Below are 12,277 nucleotides of genomic sequence, written 5' to 3' on the forward strand. Positions count from 1 at the left end.
CACTCGGTTTATTGCAGGAATGTGAGATAAAATGATGTAATAAGTGTATATATTTTTAGTATGTAAATTTTGATGTGAAATGGAAATTTGCATTTATTTGAAATATTAGCTAAAAAACGTGTTTAAGTTATATTCACGTTGTCTTACCATATGTCAAAAGTATATTGCATTTTAGTAAATTAATTAAAAACTCAATGTAAAACTACTTAACTAATCAATTACCAGAGTTAACTAGATTTAACAACAACATTCATTGAGATAAGCTCTAACTCATGAATATAATACCATGTTAAGGAGTGAACTTTAAAACATAATTCAACCTTACAAAACTGGTTTGTAAGATAAGGTTTGTATACACATATATTGTAAATTGTTTTTATCTCTAGTCGATGTGAGACTTCTAACATAACTCAACCCTACAAATCCAGTTTGTAAGACGAGGTTTCCACATACTTATATAATGTATGATGTAAGTTTGTTTTATCTTTAGTTGATGTATGATTTCTTGATATAGGATTTTTAACAATTAATGATAAAGGATACCAGAATTTCTAAATTTACTATTATGGTTGGGAAGATTTAAGTAATTTTGTTACAACTTAAGGTTAACATTTAAAATTAATTAAGCTAACATAGTTAGTTATTTCTATTAATAGTTTTATGTAGAAATGAACAACAATTGACGTAATTTTGGAAAACAAATTAAACTAACTTTTGAAGACAAATTTTTTCTATATAATAACTTTTCATATTACATTTTTTTTCAAATTATACTATCAAACATTCTCTCTTTTTTTTTCTATACTTTTGTTATAATTCACATCTATTAAGAATAAGTATCTTTTACAATGATATCTTACAATATCAATTTTAATTATTGTTATTTTGCTTTAGTTGTTCTTGTTGTTTTCATTCCAAACTTTGGTGTTGCAAAACAATCTAAAATAGATGGAATGACAATGAATGTGATTGATCGATGTTGGAGATTGAATCCTGAATGGAGGATAAATCGACCTCAACTAGCAACATGTTCTATTGGCTACACTGGTAAGATGACAAACAACACTGGTAAAGACCTCGTTCATTATAAAGTTATTGACCCTAATGATGATCCTGTTAGCCCTAAACCTGGTACCCTGAGGTATGGAGCCTCTGTAATTCAACGTAAAGTGTGGATCACATTCGAAAAAGACATGCATATTAAACTTGAAAGACCCCTTCTTATTAGTAGTTTTACAACCATTGACGGTCGAGGCGTTAATGTTGACATTGCTGAAAATGCATGTTTAATGATCTTTAAGGTAATTATTTACTGTGATAGAATTTATATGCACTCACATAATTTAAAGTTTTATTTTTATACAAATTAACACTTTTTGAACAACTACATTTATTTATTTTAATTTTAGGCCACAAATGTAATCATCCATAACATTCGACTTCATCATTGCAAACCTCAAGCTCCAGGGATTGTGATGGGACCAGAAGGAAAGGTGATTCCTTTGGGCCATGTAGATGGAGATGCAATAAGATTGATCACTGCTTCAAAGATTTGGATTGATCATAATACACTTTATAATTGCCAAGATGGCTTACTTGATGTAACACGGGGTTCAACTGATGTGACTATATCTAATAATTGGTTTAGAAATCAAGACAAAGTAATGCTTCTTGGACATGATGATGGTTATATAAGAGACCAAAACATGAAGGTTACTGTTATATACAACCACTTTGGACCTAATTGTAATCAACGCATGCCCAGGTAATTAATTGTTCATTTAATACATAATATAAACAAATTTAAATAAATTTCACAATTTTGTATTTTCTTGTAAATGAAAAAATGTTAGGATTCGTCATGGGTATGCACATGTTGTCAACAATCTTTACCTAGGATGGGTGCAATATGCCATCGGGGGAAGTATGAGACCTAGTCTCAAAAGTGAAGCTAATCTCTTTATAGCACCAACAAAAGGGAGTAAGGAGGTAAACAATTTTAGCTTTTACATTTCAACTACTTGATATTCAATTAATAACATATCACAAAAGTTATATATGTATGAAGAAGTCACTTTAGTAATATTTTTTTATTGATTTAATGTGCAAAGGTGACATGGAGAAAAAATAATCACGCAAATGAAGATGCATGGGAGTTTTATTCCGTGAAAGATGCATTTGAAAATGGAGCTTCTTTCACAATGACAAGAGGAGGAGAAGTACCAAAACCAAAATATAGTGAAGAACAATGTTTTAATGTTGTTAATGTTAAGTATGTGAGATTACTAACTCGTTCATCGGGTGTATTACAATGTACTAAAACATTTCTATGTTAATAAGTAAAATAATTTAACATTAAATAAAATTTTAGTACATTACAGAAATTAATTTCTCCCAAATGTATTAAAATCTATTATATTATTAATTTAATTTTTCATCTATGAATATATGACATATTTTTTTCTTATCTATTTTAATATAGTAAATAATTTTAGGAAGAGACATAATAGTTATAATAATACAAGAAAGAAAGCTTATACATATATAAATAAATTGTTTGTATTTTATCTTTAAAAATTTGAACAAAATGTGAATATTCAAATATGTAAGACGTGTAAATACCCTTTTTATTGCAAGAAATCCATTATTATGCTTAAATTTCCTTAAGAAACACTTTTTAAAAGTTATTTGACCAGATTTCACTAATAACACTATAAATATTTTCTTATAGAATAAATTTTTTGATTAAATAAAAGTTTGTTTTTATATACAAATAATAATTAACGGTTGATAAATGTATTTAAATGACTCGTTATTTATTAATTATATAAGTTTTTGTTCATCTTTATTTGTAACACGAATCATACAACTAAAACTTTAATAGATACAATTCATGATTTGTATTCGATCTAAAACAATGAAGTGATAGAAACAAAAATGTAACCAACCAAATGTATTTGGCTCTTTGTGCAATTCATACGGGGAGTCTAACATTTTTCTTTTCTTAATAAATACTACATATATTAATTAATTATTATACTTACGATTTATTATTCACACAATGAAGTTTAAACGCCCTCGTAGAATTTATTGTATAAGCGAAAAAATATTTAAACTTTTCATATGAAAAAATAATCTATCTTGTCCAATTTGGACTAGTTTGATTTGGGCTTTCAAATTTGGAGATGTAATTAAACTTTAGTAATTTCTTTCTGTACCCCCAAAGTTTTCATGTACATCCCATAACGAGAGTGGTGGAAAGACCAAATTGATTCCCTTGCCTCTGCCACCTCCTTTTTATCTTTGTTTCCTTGCTTTTGGATTATGTAATCTAAAAGTAACTTTACATCATACACAATTCGGAATATTTTTATTTTTTTTTATGAACAAGATGACTTTCAAATTGTATACACCGAAAATAAAAAGAAATATTGAAATTACACAATTTAGAAGTCATATAATTTAAAAGTTTATTCTATAAAAAATAACTTCCAAATTATAAATTTTAGAAATAAGAAAAATTAAATTACATATTTTGAAAGTAAAAAAAAAATTAGACATTGTACACTTTAGAAATCAAAATAACTTTCATGTATATTATGAAATCCTAAAGTAAAAAAAAAATGACTTGCAATTTTAAAACTATTTTTTAAGGACAAAGTGAAAAATGTTCATATTTATGGAGATACATAAAAAATATGAGGATGGGAAGGTAAATCTCCTTAAGCTTCAATGAGGTGTTAGAGCCAATTATTATCCCTCCTTTTCTTCTTATATAATAAAATTAAAATGTAAACTGTACTAAAATTTTGACATATGATTAGTGGTCATTTTCGAAGAAATATTTTGAAAGTGTCAAAATAATGTGTATATAAAAAATTGAGAATGTTAAATATATAAAATACATTAAAATTAACAAATGTTTTTATTTATATATGAAATATTTTTGAAAGCCACACACAGAAATTCCATCACAAAATAAAAAAAATGGTGTTTTAACCAAATTAGTGTACCTTTCTATATTCTAAAACGAGTAAAAGTTAAGAAACTTATGGAATAAAATAAATTATCCTTGAAAAACGACTTAGATCATTTTTGAAAACATAATTTCTATTTAAGAAAAAAAAATTATTGAAGAAATACTACCTCAACTCGTTCTTCTTCAAAATATTTTAGTTTTATTATGATAACTAAAATAATTATAATTATAATAATAATAACAAATAGTTGATGATTTTATTATTTTATGGTAATTATAATAAATGTGTGAACCAATTTTTTACATACCCATAATATTATATCAGGAGGTAATAATGATATTATAATATTATTAAATTAATATGTAAAATAAATTTATATTTATTAAAAAATATTAATTTTTCATATGATTTGGTTTTATTATAATGATGATAGTAAATTAAAACTGTTTTTATTGAAAGCTTTAATTTATTATTGTTTTGAAAAAATATAACGGCCTTTATAGAACTGAAAATGAAATCGCTTTTTATGCACAATTAATTATTTTTTTATAATTTTATAAACTTTATTCATTTTAGTAATTTGAAAAAAACATATTCGGTAAAAATACTACAAAAAGAAGCTCTTAACACAATGCTCTACGAACACGATGAATTACGGTTGCGACTAAAACTGAGAAAACGCGGAAACAACTTTCTAATTTCTTGAGGATATTGATTGTAGTCAAATATTGCTGCTGTGTCTATTCTCAGCTTTTTTATGTTCATTTGTCTGTATAGTCAACCACTGGATTGGTTGATTTTGAATATCTCCTTAAGTTGTGCAATTCCTGCACTCATTTTCTGTGTTTGAATAAAACCATAATAATTACTTTCTCATTTAGTTCACCATTATAATATTGCTATTAAGTTGACCATGAACATCCACAAATAATGTCTCCAATTCTAAAGATATTTCGTGAGGAGCACGAACATCCTACGGAAGAAATTTAGAATAATGTCTTATTGAAGAGTACTAAAATAAGGCTTTAATTTTTATTTTACTAACTATTCAAAAGTCAGAAATCAGACCCAAAATGAAGTTTCTGATTAACGAGATTCTTTTAAGTAGGAGACTAATGCAAATACTTTTATATCATAATAATAAAAAATAAATTTAAGTTGAAAGCAAAAAAATTTATTATAAAGTTCATGCCAAACAATAATTAAATTTATTATATATATATATATATATATAAAATATATTAATAATTATCGTCATTAGAACTAAATTATTTAATAAAATTGAGTTTATTAAGTGAACATATATAAAATAGAGATGACAAAATAGGTCGATCTGTTTATGGTACGTCAAAAACGGGTCGGATCAAGTTGACCTGTCAAACAAAAACGGGTCAATAATCACAACCTGTTCCGTATAAGACGGGATAACAGGTCGGGTCGGGTTGGTCGGTTCACCTATTTTCTTTTACTTTTTTAATTTCTTTTTAAATTTTTAAAGTTTTTTATTTTTAAAATTTGTTTATATATACATATAAATTTGTTTAATCAAATAAAATATTTTTTAAACTTTTAATTGATTAGTTAATGTTTTTAATTAGATAAATTAAAATAATTATTAAATTTATATATTAAATTATTCAATTATAATTAATAATTAAAACTTAAATTTTATGTGTTAATGATTTAAATTACAATACTATTATATATTTACATATTTAAAAATATAATATAAAAATAATAATATTTTTTAATTATTTTTATTTTATTTTATTTTTTTAAAACGGGTCAACGGGTCATAACCGGCTGGCCTGTACTTTGGCCCATCAAGTTGACGGACTGAATGAAATAGATCAGAACGGATTGACAAATTAAAATTTTTAACCTAATACGTCCCTTTTACATAATGCCTTTATATATATATATATATATATATATATATATATATATATATATAATAACTATTGATTTAAACCAAACTCTAATAACATTGATTTACAATTTGCTAAACTTTTAATATACGCTGTTTGTTTAGATTGGTGCAAGCCAATACCTACAGTGATAGCAATTTTTAATAGAAAATTATGACTACAAGTACTGACTTAATCTGCTAACTTTTCAACATACTTTTCATCGTTAATTTCTGAAGGAAACAATTCCTTCAACTCATCAAATATACGTGCATGAGCTTTTTACTTAAGTCTTTCTACACGTAAATAGGAGGTCAATTTTGTAATGCATTCTCATAAATTTAAAGGGACAGGTAACAAACTTTCGAATTAAGTAAAATCAATAAATAAAATTTGTTTATATGAATGAATTCCTTATATTTTGAGCTTTGATAAATTAATGTAATACTGGAACTATAGTAATCAAAATTAGTAGTGCCACCACTCTAATTAAAATTAATAGACTGAAAATGATGTTATAATCTACTCAATTATTTAATTCAGTTCAGTCATAGTTTTCGTTACGAGGAAGTTGCAAAAGAAAAATAAACTTTTGAATTTTGAATCAGTCATTCCTCCTAACCTTAATTTTAAAATGATAAAAATATAGAAAAACTAAACTATACGATAAAAGAAGACCTGGAAGAAACCTAAAAGCTACACATGACTATAATTTCTGATCTTATGAATATATTGATATAGCTGAGAAAATAGTTCTAACGTCATAGATTGGTCTGGTAAAACGAACGAACGATATCAAAATTGAAAGAATAATTCAAATTGAAGATATATTTTTTATATTGTGGAGTATAATTTATTATACTCCAAATAAGTTTAGGTGGAGCTTCACAGAGCCATTGGCGAATTTAGGAGACAAAATAAACTTTTTAAAATATTTAATAATAATTTTAACAAATTAGGAGTGTGTTTATTTATCTTTGGATACACGTAGATCCGTAACATGATGAAACTGATAAACTTGCATTTTTTGGTTTTAATAATGATTAAAAAGTAAAAAATATATTGTTTTATTAAAATTTATATATAAAAACATTATATATTGACTTAATTTTATATCTCATTTAAGTTTAGAATTACTTTTATTATTCTTAAATTAATAAAAAGTTATCTCATTTTATCACGATAAGGTTAAGTTACGTGATATTTAATATGTTTCTGATTGATATTACTCTGAAATCTGATTTAACAAGTAAAAGAAATTAACGTTATTAAATTAAAATAATTATGTTTATTATTTTAAAATTTAAAGATCAAAATATATTAAAATGTAAAAGAATTATAAATTTGTTATGAATTAATGGTCGTCCATTGATTTATACAATTACTCATATGATTGATAATCATATTATTCATTACTCTTTATGATGTAATATTTTGTATTTACTATTTGATTTTATATCCTTTCTGGGTTACCATATTGTACCTATAAATAGGACTCGTCCTATCAGTAATTAGACACACATAAAACCAGAAGTTGCTCCCTACTCTCTCATTCTCTATTCTTCCTCTCCTTTGTCTCTCTTATTACCTTTATTTTATAACACGTTATCAGCACGAGGGTTATCCAACTGAGCGTGAAGGCATATTTTTTTTTCTTCTTTCTCCCTAAGAACAACGCTCTATATTCCTTAATCGAGGTTCTTTCTAATCTTTTTCTCATTCACAAACTTTATCTCATTTTTTTTGTTGTGTAATGATAATTGTTTGATTTATTTTTCTCTGTCATATTATTATTATTATTATTATTATTATTTGATTTTAATAATTTCATACATGAAATTTGATTATATTAATATTTTATGTGCTAGTTCTAAAACATGTCAAATCTTGCAAAGCTTGAATTTGCGGCCCTTGATATTTCGGGGGACAATTATTTATCATGGATTTTAGATGCTGAGATTCATCTAGATGCAATGGGTCTGGGTGATGCTATTAAAGAAGGAAATAAAGCATCTGAACAAGATAAAGCTAAAGCTATGATTTTCCTTCGTCGCCATCTTCATGAAGGGTTGAAAATTGAATACCTTACTATAAAAGACCCTTCTGTACTATGGAAAAATTTAAAAGAAAGATATGACCATCAAAAGACCGTGATTTTGCCAAAAGCTCGTTATGATTGGATGCATTTACGGTTGCAAGATTTTAAAACTGTAAGTGAATATAATTCTGCAATGTTTAGAATTACTTCTCAATTGACTCTATGTGGAGAAAGAATTACTGATGAAGATATGTTGGAAAAAACATTCTCAACTTTTCATGCAACTAATTTGCTTTTGCAACAACAGTATCGTGAAAAAGGTTTTCACAAATATTCTGAATTGATTTCATGCCTTCTTGTGGCTGAACAAAATAATGAGCTCTTGATGAAAAATCATGAGGCCCGACCAACTGGTTCTGCTCCATTCCCAGAAGTGAATGCAGCAACATCTGATCCATATAATCATGGACGAGGTCAAGACCATAATAATAATCGTGGTCGTAATTTTGGCCGTGGTCGTAGCCATGGTCGTGGTCGTGGTCGTGCTATTAATCATGGTCGTGGACATGGTTATAAAGGAAATTTCAAAGAGAAACTTCATCAACAGAAGTGGAACAAGAATGCGAAAAAGGAAAAAGAAAGGGGTGAAAATAATGGCAAAAAGGCTGAAAATATATGTTACCGTTGTGGTAGTAAAGGTCATTGGACCCGTGCCTGTTATACACCAAAGCATCTTGTTGAACTCTACCAAGAATCACTTAAAAAGAAGAATGTAGAAACACACTTTGCTTATGAAGATGGTGATTCTGATTATGATCATATGGATACTACTCATCTTGATATTGGTGATTTCTTTTCTAAACCCGATGGAAGCATTGATCACCTTATTGGTGATGGGAGTGTTAGAAAATAATTTTATTTTATGATTAATTTTTAAGACAATGTTTTATATTTAATTCATGTTGCTTTTATATGTACAAGTTTTTATGTTTTTATGAATAAAATCCTCTATTTTATTTTATTTTTTTTTTCTTTCTCTCCTCTTACAAAGTAATCTCTAATATTGATATTTATGTTTATATGAAGAATGAATATTGGCATTAACACCAATGATGAGGATCTGTGCCTTGCTGATAGTGCAACAACTCATACAATTCTCAAGAGTAATAAATTTTTCTCTACTTTGGTAATGCGAGAAGTCAATGTTAGTACTATTTCTGGTACTACAAATATAATTGAAGGCTCTGGAAGAGCTACAGTACTTCTGCCAAGAGGTACAAGATTGCATATTAAAAATGCATTTTATTCTCCTAAGTCCAATAGAAACTTATTAAGTTTCAAGGATATTCGTCTAAATGGATATCATATTGAGACAAATAATGAAGGAGATGTTGAATATCTTTATATCACTCAAATTGAGTCAAATAAAAAATGTGTATTGGAGAAATTATCAGCCTTCTCTTATGGCTTGTACTACACATATATTAATGCGATTGAGACGCATGTTATTGTAAGCCAGAAGCTTACAAATAAGAATGAATTTCTTGTTTGGCATGATCGGTTGGGTCATCCTGGATATATCATGATGCGAAAAATAGCTGAAAACTCATGTGGACATCCACTTAAAAGTCAAAAGCTTCTTCAGTCCAATGATTTCTCATGTACTGCATGTTCGCAGGGAAAATTGATAATAAGACCATCACCAGAAAAAATTAGAAATGAGTCAATCTCATTTTTAGAACGAATACAAGGTGATATTTGTGGTCCAATACACCCACCATGTGGATCATTTAGATATTTCATGGTATTAATTGATGCGTCCACTAGATGGTCACATATTTGTTTACTATCAACTCGAAATCAAGCATTTGCTAAGTTATTAGCACAATTGATCAAGTTAAGAGCCCACTTCCCAGATTATCCAATTAAGAAAATTCGTCTTGATAATGCTGGTGAATTTACATCTCATGCTTTTAATGAGTATTGTATGTCAATTGGAATTGAAGTTGAACATCCAGTAGCACATGTTCATACTCAAAATGGACTTGCAGAATCATTGATAAAACGTCTAAAATTGATTGCACGACCTTTACTTATGAAAGCTAATCTTCCAATGACTACTTGGGGATATGCAATTCTGCATGCTGCAGTATTGATTCGCATCAGACCAACAAGTTATCACAAATACTCTCCTTTACAGTTGGTTTTTGGTCAACAACCAAATATTTCTCATTTAAGAATTTTTGGGTGTGCTGTATATGTCCCAATTTCCCCACCAAAAAGGACTATGATGGGTCCTCAAAGACGTTTGGGAATATATGTTGGATATGATTCTCCATCGATAATAAAATATCTTGAACCATCAACAGGTGACTTATTTACAGCTCGATTTGCTGATAGTCATTTTGATGAATCAATTTTTCCAACGTTAGGGGGAGAAAGAAAGAAACTGGAAAAAGATATTGGTTGGAATGAATTATCATTATCTCATCTTGATCCTCGTACAAAAGAGTGTGAACTAGAAGTTCAACGGATAATTCATTTACAAAAATTGGCCAACCAATTACCAGATGCTTTTACTGACACAAAAAGGGTAACTAAGTCGCATATACCCGCTGCTAATACTCCAATCAGAATTGATATTCCTGTTGGACAATCTAATATAGCAAATGAATCTCAAACACGCCTAAAGCGTGGTAGGCCTTTGGGTTCCAAAGATAAAAATCCTCGTGTGAGAAAAAGGGAAAAAAGGCAAGATGGCCTAATCGAGGGGGTAAAAGTCCCAAAAGATTCTTTTGACATAATCAATGATTCGGTTCCAGAAGAACCTCAGGTACCTGAAATTGTTGAAAATGATGAGATCTCAATAAATTATGTCATGAATCATAAAATATGGAATCGAAATAAAGTCAATATTGACGAGGTTTTTGCATATAATGTAGCAAAGGATGTCATAAGTGACAATGATGATCAAGAACCAATGACAATTGAAGATTGTCGGCAAAGAAATGATTGGCCAAAATGGAAAGATGCAATCCAAGCAGAATTAGATTCGCTTGCTAAACGAAAGGTTTTTGGACCTGTAGTTCGCACACCTGAGGGTGTAAAACCTATTGGGTACAGATGGGTTTTTGTACAAAAACGAAATGAGAATGGTGAAATTGTTAGATACAAAGCACGGTTAGTTGCTCAAGGTTTTTCACAAAGACCTGGTATTGATTTTGAGGAGACATATTCTCCAGTATTGGATGCAACAACATTTAGATATTTAATTAGCCTTGTTGCACAAGAAGGTTTGAATCTGCACCTCATGGATGTTGTTACAGCCTATTTGTATGGCTCTTTGGAAAATGATATTTATATGAAACTCCCTGAAGGATTTAATGTGCCCAACAAAGCAAATTCTAAAAAGGATTATTCAATAAAATTGAATAAGTCCCTTTATGGATTGAAACAATCAGGACGTATGTGGTATAACCGTCTAAGTGAGTACTTATTAAAGGAAGGGTATAAAAATGACCCTATTTGTCCTTGTATTTATATGAAAAGATCCGAGAATGAATTTGCCATAATTGCTGTTTATGTAGATGACATAAACATAGTTGGAACTCCTAATGAGCTCACAAAGGCAATTGATTGTTTAAAGAAAGAATTTGAGATGAAGGATCTTGGAAGGACAAAGTTTTGTTTGGGATTACAAATTGAGTATTTAAACAAAGGTGTTCTTGTACATCAAGAAGCTTATATAACGAAAGTGCTTAAAAAGTTCTATATGGACAAATCACATTCACTATGCACTCCAATGGTGGTGAGGTCATTAGATGTTGATAAAGACCCTTTTAGACCTCAAGAAAAAGATGAAGAACTACTTGGTCCTGAAGTACCATATCTTAGTGCTATAGGAGCACTAATGTATCTTGCTAATTATACTCGACCCGATATAGCATTTGCTGTAAATTTGTTAGCAAGATATAGTTCTTCACCTACAAGAAGACATTGGAATGGAGTAAAACAAATACTCCGTTACCTTAAAGGCACTATGAATATGGGCTTGTTTTACCCAAATGATTCAAAATTAGATCTAATGGGTTATGCAGATGCAGGTTATTTATCAGATCCTCATAATGGTCGATCACAAACAGGATATTTGTTCACATGTGGTGGCACAGCGATTTCATGGCGATCTGTGAAACAAACAATAACAGCAACATCGTCAAATCATGCAGAAATTTTAGCATTACATGAGGCAAGTCGTGAATGCGTTTGGTTAAGGTCTATAATTCAACATGTGCGACAAACTTGTGGTTTATCCTTGGGAAAAATGAAACCAACAACGATATATGAAGACAATA

General features: G+C 28.6%; 1 protein-coding gene across 1 annotated transcript; it reads left to right on the forward strand.

The window, feature by feature from the left end:
- The first annotated feature begins 935 nt into the window (after window positions 1–935).
- Window positions 936–2,336, forward strand: LOC114169197 (probable pectate lyase 16). Its single transcript, XM_028054237.1, has 4 exons — window positions 936–1,301; window positions 1,410–1,765; window positions 1,854–1,989; window positions 2,112–2,336. The coding sequence occupies exons 1-4, from the start codon at window positions 954–956 to the stop codon at window positions 2,334–2,336; spliced, it is 1,065 nt and encodes a 354-aa protein (XP_027910038.1). The 5' UTR covers window positions 936–953.
- Window positions 2,337–12,277: the final 9,941 nt, after the last annotated feature.

This window comes from Vigna unguiculata, chromosome 2 (assembly GCF_004118075.2).
Source record: "Vigna unguiculata cultivar IT97K-499-35 chromosome 2, ASM411807v1, whole genome shotgun sequence".
Taxonomy (NCBI): domain Eukaryota; kingdom Viridiplantae; phylum Streptophyta; class Magnoliopsida; order Fabales; family Fabaceae; genus Vigna; species Vigna unguiculata.